Raw genomic sequence first — 15,303 nt, forward strand, 5'->3', positions numbered from 1 at the left:
CCTACTTTCTGAGTATAATGGTAATATCTCTGTGAAGACCAGTGGGGCCTTTCAGAGAAGAATCTCTAACTAAATGCTTTGAGTATGTTGTACTACCGCCTTCCAGAACAGCTGTTTTAAATTATTCAAAAACCTTCAAACTATTTGATTGCAGATAATTTACATCATGACTTTGGTCTTCCTTAGTTATGTTTGCATGTTTTTCTATCTTTGAAAACATTAAAGAAGATGTATTACATTGCTATGAACAATTTTAAATTCTACCACAGGACAATCTAAATGTTTGAAGTTTTACTATCTTAAAAATACATTAGTGGTAAACTTGTTTCCATGACAAAAAAATACTTCCCATGCTTCATATGTTTTGTTTTCTTTTTAAATAGTTGTCAGCTAAATAACACTCAGAAGAAAGAAGAGATTAAATGTTTAAACTTGGGTGGTTGGCAACACAACCTTTAGTCGAATTGCAGTGTGATTACAGGTGGTCCTCAACCTATGACATTAGTTAGCTTAGTGACCATTTGAAAGATCTACCCGGGGAGAACTTTTTATCCGAATTTGAAGTTGGCAATGGGTGCATTAATGACCATTTGCGGTGTCCCCCAGTCATGTGACCAAATTTTACAAAAGTTGTACCAAAAGCCAGCATTTATTTCTGGTTTTTGACAAAACTGCACCCATAATGAACCATTAGTTTGCATTACAGTCATGGCATTCACTTAATGACCACTGCAAAAAAGGTCATAAACTCAGGTTGGTCACGTGACTGACACATTTTACTACCATTATGAGTTGCAACGGTGATGGGCAGTTTCCACTGTAGTCATAAGTCAAGGACTACCTGTATTTCAGATCCCTATTGAATATCTTTTTCAATTACATCTAAGTTTATTATTATTTTTTTTAATTCCATTTATATCCCGCCCTTCTCCGAAGACTCAGGGCGGCTTACAAGCTTAGCAGTAGCCTTCATTCTATGTATATGCCTGCTTGTTAGGGCTTTCACACACACCCCAAGCGGCATTATTACAAAGTCAGCTTATTGCCCCCAACAATCTGGGTCCTCATTTTACCTACCTCGGAAGGATGGAAGGCTGAGTCAACCTTGAGCCTGGTGGGATGCGAACCTGCACTAATTGCAGGCAGCTGGTGTTACTTAAGGAGGCATTAGCCCACTGCTCCACCAAGGCTCTTGATCTGTTGATCTGTATACACTCGCCCTTTAAAAGACATGCTGAAGTTTAACTACTTTTTTAGTTTAATTATTTTTGTTCTCAGAAATCTTGGCAAAATTATATTGGTGGGAGCTATGACTTTAGGATTAAATCAGATCAAGTTGACCCAGAAAAATCACAGTGTTTAATGGTCAGACATACTCTTGATTCATTAACTACTGATACTACACAGAAAAAATTACAGCTGGGGGATTCATGAAAATATCTCCAAAAACAATTGCCGGTTCCTGGAAGATTAAATGTTGGTGGCAAGGAGGAGAATCCAGGATGCAGCTTAGCTGAAAAAGAGTGGTTCCCAGGCTGAGGCAGGGCTAAAAGCTGATTTAATAAAGGCAGACACCATATGGTATATTATTGACCTGTTTCTAATAGCTTTCTAAGAGATGAATTGACTGTTGAAAGCTGTACATGGAGGCAAAAATGGAATAGAAAGGGAGAGAAAATGGAGGACAAAATCTGGGCAACTGGGAAATGCTGGTTTTACTCAGGACCATGACATTTTTGAGTGAAAGCCATAGCATGTGGAAAGCTGTACTTTTTTCTTCGCTGAGGAGATTGTTGTCTAGGGGGTGCATGTGTGCACCAATTACATTGTTCTTTTCTTTGGCCAAATAAGAGAATTCTGTTTTTATATCATTCAGGATTGTCTGCAGAGTGTGGTGAAACATTCAAAATGGCATTCATGATAGTTGCCTATTTTGTGTGGGATTGAAATTCAGTTATACTAGGGCCATTTTAGTCTACAGCAAGGGTCTTCAAACTTGGCAACTTTAAGACTTGTGGACTTCAACTCCCAGAATTCCTCAGCCAGACAGGACTGGCTGAGGAATTCTGGGAGTTGAAGCCCACAAGTCTTAAAGTTGCCAAGTTTGAAGACCCCTGGTCTACAGGGTGATTTACACAGCCACAGTAGAGCAGTAACCAATACCACGGATGCTGTGCTCACAAGTTATGCTTAACAGTTTTTAACATATACACCATACTTGTTTTGAAAGACTTTTAGGCTCTTTGAGTCATTCAGTCCTAAACAGGCAACATTTTGGATCTGTTTAAGTATTGTTAGAGCATACAAATTGAATGATCTGCCGGGACTCATAACCAAGAGTGGCACACAGTATGACACTGAGTCAAATCTTTGGTGATCTCACAAGATAATTCAATGCATTAGAACAGTGACCTTCAACCTCAGCAACTTTACAATGTGCAGACTTCAACTCCCAGAATTCTGTATATCATAAAGTTGCTGAAATTGAGAAGCACTGTATTAAAAGGATCTCCACAAGGTTTTAGGCAGGAGTTTTCTCTAAATTACATGGTGATGCCATGGATTAAGTATGTCCTGCTCTGTGTAAAACTACCAAATACTATTAGGCACTTTGTTACTGGAACCACTAAAAAACTCTTAATTATTATGGGCATATATGAAAATAGAAAGTCATATATAAGTAAGAATTGCACATTACGGTTGGTAGTAACAATGAAAGAACAAGTGATGAGTTTGGGGGGAATGTATGCAATATTGTAAATGCATCTGGCCTACAGAAAAAAGTTATTCCGCTAGGTGACATGAATGGATGGGTGGGAGTGTGATAAGAAATTACAGAAAAGTAGATGAACCATTCAGAGTCCCAAGAATAAATTAGAATAGTGATTGCCTAATACCTGATAGTCTCATATATATAATTTAAGGATAAATCTATTTGTGTATACAAATGGTAAAAGAACAAATCTAAAATGATAGGTGATTTTATGGCTTTTGATTAGGTTGAGAGAATTAGTGAATCATACGAGGGCAGTGAAGAGTTCTCAGGGTGAGGCAGAGCAATTTTTCATAATAAAAAATGAGTTGGTGGAAGAGAGGACAAAGAAGAAAAGGAAAGAGGTTAAAGACATAAGTGAAAATAGAATGACTGCAGGAAAAGAAATATGGTTCCTGTATTTAAAAGTATTAAGAGATATACCATTCTATGTTTTGCAACACTGAATGTAGGCAGGAGTTTAATGAATTCCAAAACAATCAATTCACAATGAGGCAAAAGCTAAATAGGTTTATGAAACAAAACTTATCAAAAGAATAAGTTTTACACCCAAAACACAAAATAGGCAGGAAATATTCAGAGACAAGACAATAATAAAGACATGGTAGTGTTCAATAGAAGAATGACAGGTCAGAATTTCAGGTCCCTTCAATTGTTGGGGGCATCTTGATCAGAGGCAATCACAGTTCTTCTATGGATGATTCTGGCTAGTTCTTGGGTAACTATATGCAGAGGATTATCTCTTAGAGATTATATATATAATCTGAGGAATTCTGGGAGTTGAAGTCCACAAGTCATAAAAGGGCCAATTAGTTAGACCCCTGCTCTAACTAATTGTTTCTGTGGTTTTGAGAAAACATTTTCCTCAAGCACTGTACATGTGCCCCAAACATTTCATATACATGGACAGATAAAGCCAACATGCCTGACCATGGTTCTCTAACTCCTTACACCAGAGCGTTAATATTGTGACCAAGGGTCTGGGATCATGCTATGTTGGCATCATTGATTAAAAATCTGAAATACTTAGCTGATGTTGCCAGAACAGGCAAAGGAGGACATGGTCAAATGGAAAGAAGGACAAATGGAAGTGGGAGAGGAAGGAGGACAAATAAGGGTGGGAGAAGGAGGAAGGATAAATCAGGGTGAGTTGAAGAAAGACAACCTAAGTGTACGTTTCTTGGCATCCACAACAAAAATTGCAATTAAAAAAATGCAAAAAAGGTAATTAAGCCTACAAGTACATGAAATGACTTTTTCCAACATCAGAAAGATGGTTTTTCAAAGGCAGGAAAATACTGGAGCAGGTTCAGCATGTAACTGATCCAGGTCTTATCAATTTCAGGTAACAAGGCAGGTACTAATCAATTAAGGTCATAGACAAGAGCTTATTAACTTGAGATTGTCTTTATTAGGGGTGTGCTGTACTCTGAAAAAAGCTGCTCAGGAAGAGAAAGCTTGTTAGCTACTGAAAAGAAAATTTGATTTTGAGACTGCTGAAAGAAGGACATGATGACAAAAATAAGGGCATGTCCTCCTTTGGCATCTGATAACCCTCACCCTGTCTGACCTTGAGAATGCTAAGTAAGGTCCAATAACAATATTTAGTATTTGGATGGGAAACCATCAGATGCCAACATTGTTCACTATATTGAGAAGTAAAAAACTTACTCTGCACCATGGTTTGTGCATTGTTGGATGATGATTTTATTGTTATTTGGCTTAACCTTTTGTATATCACCCAGAATCATCACTATGAGATGGGCAGCTGTATAAATAGTTTAAATCAATCAATCTTCAGGAGTAAAGTCTGATTTGAGGGACACCTTTATATTTTTATGGTGCTTTTTAGTTTTTTAAAATATTACTGTTCAGAGAATGTAGGAATAATTTTTCAAAGCAATATGTCTAGCAATAATATTGAAAACAATGATAAATCTTCTTAAAAGAAAATGACACAATAATATAAATATAATTATTATTACCATCGTTTTCCTTAACTATGAAAAGAAAGGGAAACACCTGATATTCCAGAAGTAATCTTACACTAATTTTGGTAGAATCTTAAACCAGGATCATCACTATATGGACTGATTTGTTGGGGTTCAAGAAGTTCAAGTGTACTTAATATGACTCTCATGCACTATAGTTAACACGAGATCGCACATAAATCTTTCAGAATGTGATAATCTCATTTTGATTTTAACCATCGAGGATGATGATGAAGATGATAATTATGATGATGATGATGATAATGATGCAAGCAGAAGTGCACATTTTGTGTTTGAATCCAAAGCCTGCATGGTCCTGATCTTAAAAAAATATTTGGTTTGACAAATTATTTTATTCTTTTTGTGTTACTTATTTATTCCAGATAACCCAGAAACCTGTACATCATGTATCCATAATTATTATATGTAAGTTTATCACTCTTCTTTTTCTTTCTTTCTTTCTTTCTTTCTTTCTTTCTTTCTTTCTTTCTTTCTTTCTTTCTTTCTTTCTTTCTTTCTTTCTTTCTCTTTCTTTCTTTCTTTCTTTCTTTCTTTCTTTCTTTCTTTCTTTCTTTCTTTCTTTCTTTCTCTGTATCTCTTTTTTTTCCTAAATGAAAGCAGAGCCTTCTATTTCAAAGTTATTGACCAGCTTTTCCCGAAATGAAAGTCCTTCAGACATGTTAACAGATTTTGGAGATTGTCAGAGTTAAACTCAAGCAAATCGGGAAAGCATCACTTGGGGAAGGCTTTTCAAGTGCCCATAAGTGGTTTTGAATATTTAAACAAACAAAAAAAATATTCTGTAGTAACTCATACAGAAATGTTTCTTTTATGAGTGTTATTTATTCATTCATTCACTCCTTTTGTATAGCTGCCCATCTTATTTATGCGACTCTAGGTCAAGGGTGACTCAGCTATGCTGACTCAGGAATTCTGGAAGTTATAGTCCATGAGTCATAAAAGAGCCGAGGTTGCCTACCCATGCTCTAGGTGATTCACAAGGGCCTTTTAAGGCTAACTCCCAAGTAAATTGGTTGGGGTAAACATGGCAAAGATCATGGTATGAATAACATTTATCTTGAGCATAGGTAGTCCTCACTTAGCAAACACTCATTCAGCAACCATTCAAAGTTACAATAGCACTGGAAAATGAGGCGACCGGTTCTTAATGCTGCAGCCATGACAGTGTCCCTGCAGTCATGTGATCGCAATTCAAGCACTTGTGAATTCAGGTGATAACCATGCTACTTAGCAACTTAAGAGTTGCCTGTCCCTATTGCATTCAGCAAGTGAGGACTACCTGTATACTCAAGTGTGTTTTGTGGACTGTCCTGTTAAAAGTAATAAAGGGAGAAGGAAGGGCGATATTACATTTCTTATTTATAGGGGAAGACGGCGTCAGTTTCTTTTGTTCGGTGTTCTTTAGTTTCTGTTTAGTATTGTCAGTTTTTGTCATTTAAGAATGCCAGTAGCAAATGACTCTTTTCTCCCCAATTCACTTTTGTCTTTTGGGTAGGTACAATCAGCAGTGTTACAGAACGTGCCCTCACAATACTGCACCAGATGACAATTCTCACATATGCATTGAGTGTCAACCCAATTGTCAAAGCTGTGACAGATATGAATGCTATTGGTGTGAAGAAGGTTTTTTCCTTCTAGGTAAGTGAAACAACCAGACCTGCATGCAAAAAAGCCCAGGAACACAAAGGCCTTTCATTGAGAGGTAATATCCATGACTTGATACTGATAACAGAATAGGTGTTGTGATTCAGGGTCAGCCTGTGGGTTCGGCAGTTGGGTCGGACGACTCAGAGGAGGAGGAGGGGGTGTTGAAGAGCTTGCTGATGATGGCCTTGAGGCTCCGCAGAGCCCTCAGCCAGGCCCCTCCCACCTGGTCACGATGGAGACCCAGCTGTGTGAGCCTTACAGCGTGGATGAAGATGACCCACAGCTGGCCCTGTTCAAGGACGCCCGACGCAGGAGGCAGTCAATCAGGAGTAAACAGAGGAAGGCAATGGGGCACCTCGGAAGGAGGCAGAGAGAAGCCACGCCCTGAACTGTATAAAAGGGGAATGCGTGGGAGGGCTGGTTTGCTGAAGGCAACCGCTTGAAAAGCTCCTGTTTCATGGTTCGTGTTTGCTCTCTTTGCTCTGTGTTTTTATGTTAATAAATTTGGCAGGCTTAATTCCAGCCTCTTGCCTTCTTGTAAAAGGGGTTGTCCCTGCCTTTTCTGCAGGGCCGGTAGCAGGCTGGTACAGAACAATAGGCTCTGTCTATTTGGGCAGACAATGGATGATGTAAAAAATGAGAAAATAAGGACCCCAGTTTAAATTTGTTGGATGTAGATTGTGAACACAGTCAGTGTAACAAATAGAAAATCAAAGACATGAGATGTTTAAATATTTATTTTGTTATTTCAGATACCAGACACAATCAGATTAGACGTTGTAAGGACCACATATGCTAAAACATGTCAAAGTCTAAAATCAAATAGTTATTAGTTATCTTAAAGCAGGGGTCTTCAAACTTGGCCCTTTTGTGACTTGTGGACTTCAACTCCCAGAATTCCTCAGCCAGCGTTTGAGGACCCCTGTCTTAAAGCATACTAAAATGAAATATTAGCTACTGTCAAGGGAGTGCTTAGTGATGCTTATGTAATCAAAAATGAGCACATTTCTCATGAAGGGAACAAACCCATACAATTAACTGTATGAAAGATAATATGGATTTGGTAAATTCCCCAGAGTGCTGGATGTTATGTCTGAGAAAATCTCTTGTAGCTGCAGCACAAAATTTGGCTCAGAATCTATAACAGGTCCAGAGGTCTAATATAAGAAGTGAAACATTTACCTGATTTTCTGTACTTAGTAGGTCCTTTAGGCAGTGCTTTTTTGTAAAAGAAAAAGGTGCCGGAACTCACACATGTCATGCAACCCACCTTGCCTACCCTACAAGGTTCCATCCAAAAAAGGTGCCGGAACTCCATTCTGAGCGTTCTATGACAAAAAAAGCCCTGCCTTTAGGAGAGGAGAAGTTGGGATATTATGCTGATCTTTATAAAAGATGGTAATAAAACATTATCCATGATCTCAATTGCCTCAGTTCAAAATTCATTTCTTTGATTAAATACTTGTATAAATACTTGTTCACAAATACTTCATTGTGCTACATAGAAAAATGTAAGGATAACTGGGAAATAGTTTTTCAAATTTTCAAGGAGTCATTTGATCTTAAACTTTTGATGATGCATCTAAATAAATTCAACTAATGCAAACACATCTTCTCATTCAGAAACCCACAAATGCATGAAGAGCTAGTTTTTTTCACCAGGCATAAGAGTCAGTAATCAAGACCTCACTATTTGTGAATAGTGTTTTGGGAGCCACTTTTGTGACTTGGTTGGAACAAAATTTTAATTCCTGTTAGCCACCTACATTGGTGAGATGGATGGCCATATAAAATTTATATAAATAAAGAAATAATAGTCTTCCAAATGACTGGTTATATATGTAAAAAATAATAATTTAAATTCTATCATAAGAGAAGCAGGATGAGCCTGGATAATTTTAGTCAGAATGTCTGAGACTATCCTGGCAACTCATAGGGACATTTTGAAATCACACACACACACACACACACACACACACACAGAAACAAAACTGTATGAACTTGGCCAGCAAATATTTTGCACATTCAGAATATTCCAAGTATTTCCAAGACCACCATCCATTGGCAATGCAGGAAAAGGCAAAACTCCCCTTGTGATCCAGTATGGTTCTTACATAATTTCTCCACATAAAATGTTTTTAAAATATACCCATTCCTCTTTTGAATTAAGACAACAACATAGCCATTTGGAAGCATGCAGTCCAATTTGGGAATCTGCCTTTTATTGTTACCTTAAGAGTTGCATGCCTCGATATCTCTTCACTTCTCTTTGATTGTGAACTGTTGTTCTCTTACTACAGATACTTACCAAAGAAATCAAATTTTGTACTGAGCACTCAGATCAATATGTACTGAAACATTATAAGCCAACCTCTGCAGGGTTATTAGTATTTTTAATTACTTTCATATAAGGCATATCTGAAAGCTTATATTGCTTAAAATATAGTTTCTATTAAAGATATTTCACCAATGGAAGTAAAATTTTAGATTATTTACAAAGAAAGGAATCTGCATTCAGTCCTTAGCTGTTTTAGAAGAATCTTTTAGTATCCCAATCAGAATGTGGTCTCAGAAACACCCATGAAGTGTGGGGGAGCAAGTGTCCCAAAAGTCAAGATGGAAGCTGTGCTTGCATGAACAAGGCTCTATTCCTTCTTTTTGCATGCATCGCATATAAACAAGGCACAGGCCTTCCATTGTGAACTTGTGGCTACCATTTGACTTTATGGATCTACTCCATGTGAATACCTCACCTTAGTTCATAGGAAGAGTACGCTAATAGAATTGTGCAAACAGTAGGATTCTTTTAATACTCTGGGTGCTTCCATTTTTGTGGGATTCAGAAGTGAGGCTGTCCTATGGTTATCTGCAATATCCTCCCATCTCTGAATGCCTATGGAGATTCTCAATCATCCAGAACATAGTTATCCCAAAGATGGTTTTCCATGAGGCAACTGGACTTTCTTGTTTTTCTTTGAAGACATTTTGCTTCTCATCCAAGAAGCTTCTTCAGCTCTGACTGGATGGTGGGGAATGGAAAGAGTTATACTCTTGCAGTCCGCTGTTCATCTGCATTCTTATAGCGAGTCACTGGGTGAGAAGCGAAGCGTCTTCAAAGAAAAGCAAGAAAGTCCAGTTGCCTCGTGGAAAACCATCTTTGGGACTACCATCTCTGAGTGCTGCGTGATCACATAGCTTTTTCAATGTAGTGTTTGTCAACCTGGCAATTTTGTGAATTGAAGTCTACCTCTTTTAAAGTGGCCAAGGCTAAGAAACATTGGTTTAATGCAGCACAGCAGCTCTAATTATCAGTTTGTACTTTAGGTCAATTTTTTAGGAAGCCATGGACATAGTTTCTGGAGAGGCTAGGTGTCCAGTTCATTTCAGAATTACTTGCATCTGTTATTGTGTTAGTGATTGGTGCGACTCTAATCCCCATCATCTATCTTTAATACCTGATAAGCAGAAAGTGGGTTTTGTATTGTCACTTTCCTCAATAGTGGCATGACTCTGTGTTTGTGCTTCAGGTGGGACATGTGTGAGAGATTGTGGAGCTGGCTTTTACAAAGATGAAATTACAGAAGATTGTGAACCATGCTACAAGACATGCAAAACATGCAGAGGGGTCAATTACAATGACTGTACAAGCTGCCAAGGAAATTTACAGCTGCTGCATGGGAAGTGTGTAAATCCCCAACACAAGGGAAAGCATGGGAAATTTTGGAACGGTAGGTTAATTTCATTTTACTGCATTGCTTTCACTGTTAGTGCTAGGAACTCTTCGAACAGAAAGGAACCTGCCCTTTAGCAAACTCTCAAAGCAAACTGGGCATATAGAAGAAGAAGAACTGATGCTATTGGCAGACTTGGAATTGGAGTTGTTCCTGACATTTGACCTGTGCCTGATATGGGGTGGCTTGATCTGCAAAACCCCACAGTTTGTCAGGTCTGCCAGTGAAGGTTCAATTAAGCTGATTTATTACTAAAAGCCTATGCAGAGGAATCTTCCCAACTAATAGTCAGCAACTGGTTTGAGTTAGAAAAGGATCAGTGGCACTCAAGGGGGCTGGGCTTAATTCTTTTGTGGCTATGTAGGGATTCTAGAAGGGACGCGGTGGCTCAGTTGGTTAGGACACTGAGCTTGTCGATCAGAAGGTCGGCAGTTTGGCGGGTCGAATCCCGAGTGCCGCGTAACAGAGTGAGCGCCTGTTACTCGTCCCAGCTTCTGCCAACCTGGCAGTTCGAAAGCACATAAAAATGCAAGTAGAAAAATAGGGACCACTACGGTGGGAAGGTAACAGCGTTCCGTGCGCCTTTGGCATCTAGTCATGCCGGCCACATGACCACGGAGACGTCCTCGGACAAGCGCTGGCTCTTCGGCTTTGAAACGGAGATGAGCACCGGCCCCTAGAGTCAGAAACGACTAGCACACATGTGCGGGGGAACCTTTACCTTTACCTTTAGGGATTCTACGCTGATTCCCTTTTCACTTCACCCCCAGGTTCTGCCATCCCTTCTTCTACATGGTTAAACTCTCAGGAGTCCTGCGCCTAGTAAAAATGATGGGCGGGCTGGTCAGGAAACTTCCCTGAGAAGGGGCCATTTTGTCAGGAATTCCCCAAAATAAGAGTAAATACTTCTTTAACACCCATAGCATTATTGACAAATGGACAATTTTTAAAATAGATTAGTGCGAGCAGGAGGCATCTATTGTTTACTGTAATATGTTTACTAGCAATGTATTCAATTATACCCCATGTGAAGAAGACATCAAGACTAGGACATGTGGTTATTGTTCGTCCTGTTTTACTGATAGAGAAGCTGAAGCTGCACACCTCAGACGGTTTGGGCTCCACGTTCCCGAAGGGCCGCTTCTTCCCTTATGTCCTGTCGCGATCCTTGCGGTCGGCTGAGATCCATCTCTTCTCGGTGTCATCCAGGCATCAAATTGAGACGGAAAGAGCACTTAAAGAGGCATTCTTGGAGAATGCCCGGGTGCTGCTGAAGGCTTTTCCCTTCATGGCTCACCAAAATACAAGTCCGAGCATTATCCGGAAGCGATGTAAGACTAAAACAAATCTTTTTTAAAAAAATATTACTAGCCAACGTGGTAAGGGCAGGACTTCATTTTTTAAAACAAGGTGGGCTTTTCCTAGCACTCCCATGGTTGCTTTACTACATGGAAGGTAATAAGTAGGTAAAGAGAGTAATCCAGTCTTTATAATGCAAACATTTAATTTGACAGTGACCCTGTGCTAAACTTACTTAGGATGGGGTAATAGTCATCACTCCAAGGAGTAGCTATTCCTGTGGCAGAGACTGGTTACTTTAGCATCCTGGCACAATGCAGCCTTCAGACTAATGCAACAGCACTTAAACTGGGTTTCACTTCTCCTATTTTGATAATTATTTCATTAATGATTGGCCTGCCTGCTGTAGGACAGCAAGCAGATTTAGTACAGGCAGTCCTTGACTTACAACCATTTGTTTTATGAACGTTTGAAGTGACAAAGGCACTGAAAAAGTGACTTATGACTGGTCCTCACACTTAACAACTTACATCACAGTCCCATGATCAAAATGTAAGTGTTGTATTTACAACCGTTGCGGTATCCACAGGTCATGTGATCACCATTTGCAATCTTCCCAGCCAGCTTCCAATAAGCAAAGTCAATGGGGGAAGCCAGATTCACTTAACAACCATGTGATTCACTTAACAACTGCAATGTTTCATTTAAATCATAAAATTGGGTGCAACTTACTTAACATCCTCCTTGCTTAGCAATTCTGATCCCTATTGTGGTCATAAGTTGAGGACTACCTGTACTTTCTCCATTATTTTGGCATACTGTATGTTTATATATGGGGAGGAGGGAAATGTCTATATGAATATCTTCAAGCAAGCATGGATTTTTTTAAAAAATGCCATTGGGTCCTTACAGTTAATGCAAAGTATTTTCTTCAACCCACCTCCAACACTGCAACAAGCAAAAATTTTATTCCTATAATTGGGTTGGAAAAAGGTACTAGAATTTCTCTTTCCTTCTGAGTAGCAGCCTTATCCAGATTGGGTTACAGGAACTATGACAAAATAAATAAAATCAGAAATCGGAACAGGAGAACCCTCAATCTGCCTGTCATCTTTTTTTTTTACACCAAACAGAAGTGCTATTTATGAGATTTCTCTCTTCTGAGGGACAAACTGATGCTGGGGAAAATGTTTAAATGTTTAAAGGCCATTTCTTTCCTCGCAGCTAAATGTGGCACCAATATATCCTGGCAGCTTTTTTATGTTGTTACATGCTTAGCTCTAATGATGTTGACTCTTTCCATCCAGAGTAATCTCAAGGTGAGTACACCTTCAGGGTTTCTCCCAGTTCTCGGAGGAAAGTCAGGTCATTGGCAATGATGGGCCACAGAGGTGAGGGAGAGATGGAAGCAATGGGAACAACAACTTCCATGCTAATATAGTTTCTTCTAACCAAGGATAGGTGGACCATATCATCTCTCAGCAATGTGGAAGGGTCTCAGGTGTTCATAGAGCATGGTCCAAAAAGTCAAGATGGCAGTTGCAAGGGTATGCTCAAAGCTCCGCCTGTCTGAATGTGAGTTGTGTGTGTGTTGCACATAAAAATGGGTCAAAGTTCCATTGTACCATTGCAGCCACCACCTTGATTTCATGGACCATGTCCTGTGGACACATCTGGATACTCCCAAGAAACAAAAGTCCTCTGTACTAAATCTTCCATTTGAACAAATTGAACATGGCTGCGATGGGAGGTTTTAGGAGAAGGTATTAATACTCTGTGTTGATTTCAATAAAAAATATAGGTTTCATTTTTAAAAAGTGATTAATTGAGAGCCTTTTCCAATGTGGTTTTTAACAGCCACAGATTAACCTATCAGGTCCAGATTTACTCCTGATTGTATGAAAGTGTCCCCAACTCAGTCCATAATGGCTTTGCATTATTTTTGCAAAATATTTAGGTTTTCCTCCTTAGGTTACCCCTGAGCCATGCTGCGTAATTCTGGTCATGCAGCAGACAAATATTGATTGTCCTCTAGGAATTTCTTGGGCCCAAGTGATAGAGGTGGTGCCTATACCTTAGAAGGATGGTCAGAAAGGTATTTCACTGAGAATTCAGATCTGAGGTCTCAAAATATTACCAATCCTATCACCAGTTAAGCACATGGTTAATTAACTGCCAGAACAGTTAGTAAGAATAGGGACATGTTGCTATATGAATAATCAAAGTTTAGATTATACTAAATATCCTCATCTCTAGCCTGGTCAAAGAATGTCCTGGTTCAGATACGGCAGAACTAGTATCAGCTGGTATGGTTTATTGGAAGAGAAACAAGTAACAAATTCCAATACTGTTTTTGGCCTCCTTGTTCAATCAAAACCAACTAATCTGTTCTTAATTTTCCAGTTTGGTTGCAGTGTTGGTTTAGTGAACCAAAAAAATCTTCTCTAAAACCTCCCGAGGGGACACTGAGAGGTAGTAATACCTGGGCTCCATCCCAACACGCTTCTCTTTGCTAACTAGGGAGTCCTGGTATCTGAGAGCCAGCCTCAAACTAAAAAAAATTTCCTGACAGTGAGAACAATTAGTCAACGTAACAGCTTGCCTCCAGAAGTTGTGGGTGCTCCAGCACAGGAGGTTGAGAAGAGATTGGACAGTCATTTGTCCAGAATGGTATAGGGCAGGGGTCTTCATACGTGACCCTTTTATGACTCGTGGACTTCAACTCCCAGAATTCCTGAGCCAGTTGAAGTCCACGAGTCATAAAAGAGCCACAAAGTTGCCTACCCCTGCTATAGGGTCTCCTGGTTGGGCAGGGGCTGGACTAGAAGACCTTCCAACTCTGTTATTCTGTATTCTGAATGATCCAATGAATTGAATCATATTTGCTTACAGGTTGGGTCTGATACACATAACTATCTTGTTTATGACAGAAATCAATTTCAAATGATTTGGACATGGTTTAGTACTAATCTTAATCTGGCAATTTTTCAAAACTTAGTTTCAGGCAGCTGTCATTTTTGGATAGATCGAAGACCTAACAACAAATGGTTTCTGCAGACAGATAACTCTCCTACTTGTAAATTGTTGCGTGCAGGAAAAAAAAACATCATCTTCCTTAACAAAAGTTGGATCATGTCCTGCAAATTGCTTCCCCCATAGAATAGAGTTTTTACAATGTCTATTTTTGCCAACTGGAAAAAGAAGATGTAGGACTGTGGAAGAGAATTATACACACTCTTTCAATCTACTCCTTCTCTCTTCCCCCCCCCACAAGCCCACAAGTACTTACATACACACAGATGTACTCACACAAATTCACATATACACAAGCTCTATATGCATACACTTTGCATAGGATGCCAGATTTTCATATGTAATAATTAGTTAGTAAGAGGCTGGTTTTAGTAAATCAGTCCTTAGCAAGGCTAATCCAAATAAACTGTGACAGTCTAAAATAATGAACTTGAATTTATCAAGCTTCTCTTTCTTTTCTTTCCAAAGGGGAAAAATGTCTGGATCAGTAAGTGTTGCTCTGAACATCTGTATCTTATCTTGTGTACCAGATGATTTTATTGGGAAGCCAGGAGACATAATGAAGGGCTTGATTTGCAGCATGTTAGAGCAGAAGAATGATTTAAGAAGCATGAACAGGCAGATTACTAACATGTTAAGTCACCAAACTTTTAACATTCTTCAGTCAATCCACAGACACATAACAAATTCAGTAGTTAAACAAAGGAAAACAAGGTTAATATATTGTGCCAATGTTTTTCAGCTGGGGATGGTTTAAAGACTTTTTTTTAAGCAACATGCGATTTCAAATGATATTTTGTGTCAGTAG

At 39.0% G+C, this 15,303-nt stretch overlaps 1 protein-coding gene across 1 annotated transcript in view; it reads left to right on the forward strand.

Moving 5' to 3' along the window:
* The window catches only part of PCSK5 (proprotein convertase subtilisin/kexin type 5), a gene marked incomplete at both ends in the record, with an annotated part of 224,946 nt that overhangs the window by 190,494 nt on the left and 19,149 nt on the right, over nucleotides 1-15,303 (forward strand). The window contains 4 exons of the mRNA XM_083351165.1: nucleotides 5,148-5,190; nucleotides 6,281-6,423; nucleotides 9,960-10,160; nucleotides 11,249-11,494. Of these exons, the coding sequence (XP_083207291.1) occupies nucleotides 5,148-5,190; nucleotides 6,281-6,423; nucleotides 9,960-10,160; nucleotides 11,249-11,494 (633 nt within the window). The remainder of the gene's footprint in view (nucleotides 1-5,147; nucleotides 5,191-6,280; nucleotides 6,424-9,959; nucleotides 10,161-11,248; nucleotides 11,495-15,303) is intronic.

The sequence above is a fragment of the Vipera ursinii genome, assembly GCF_947247035.1.
Source record: "Vipera ursinii genome assembly, chromosome: 2".
Lineage (NCBI taxonomy): Eukaryota > Metazoa > Chordata > Lepidosauria > Squamata > Viperidae > Vipera > Vipera ursinii.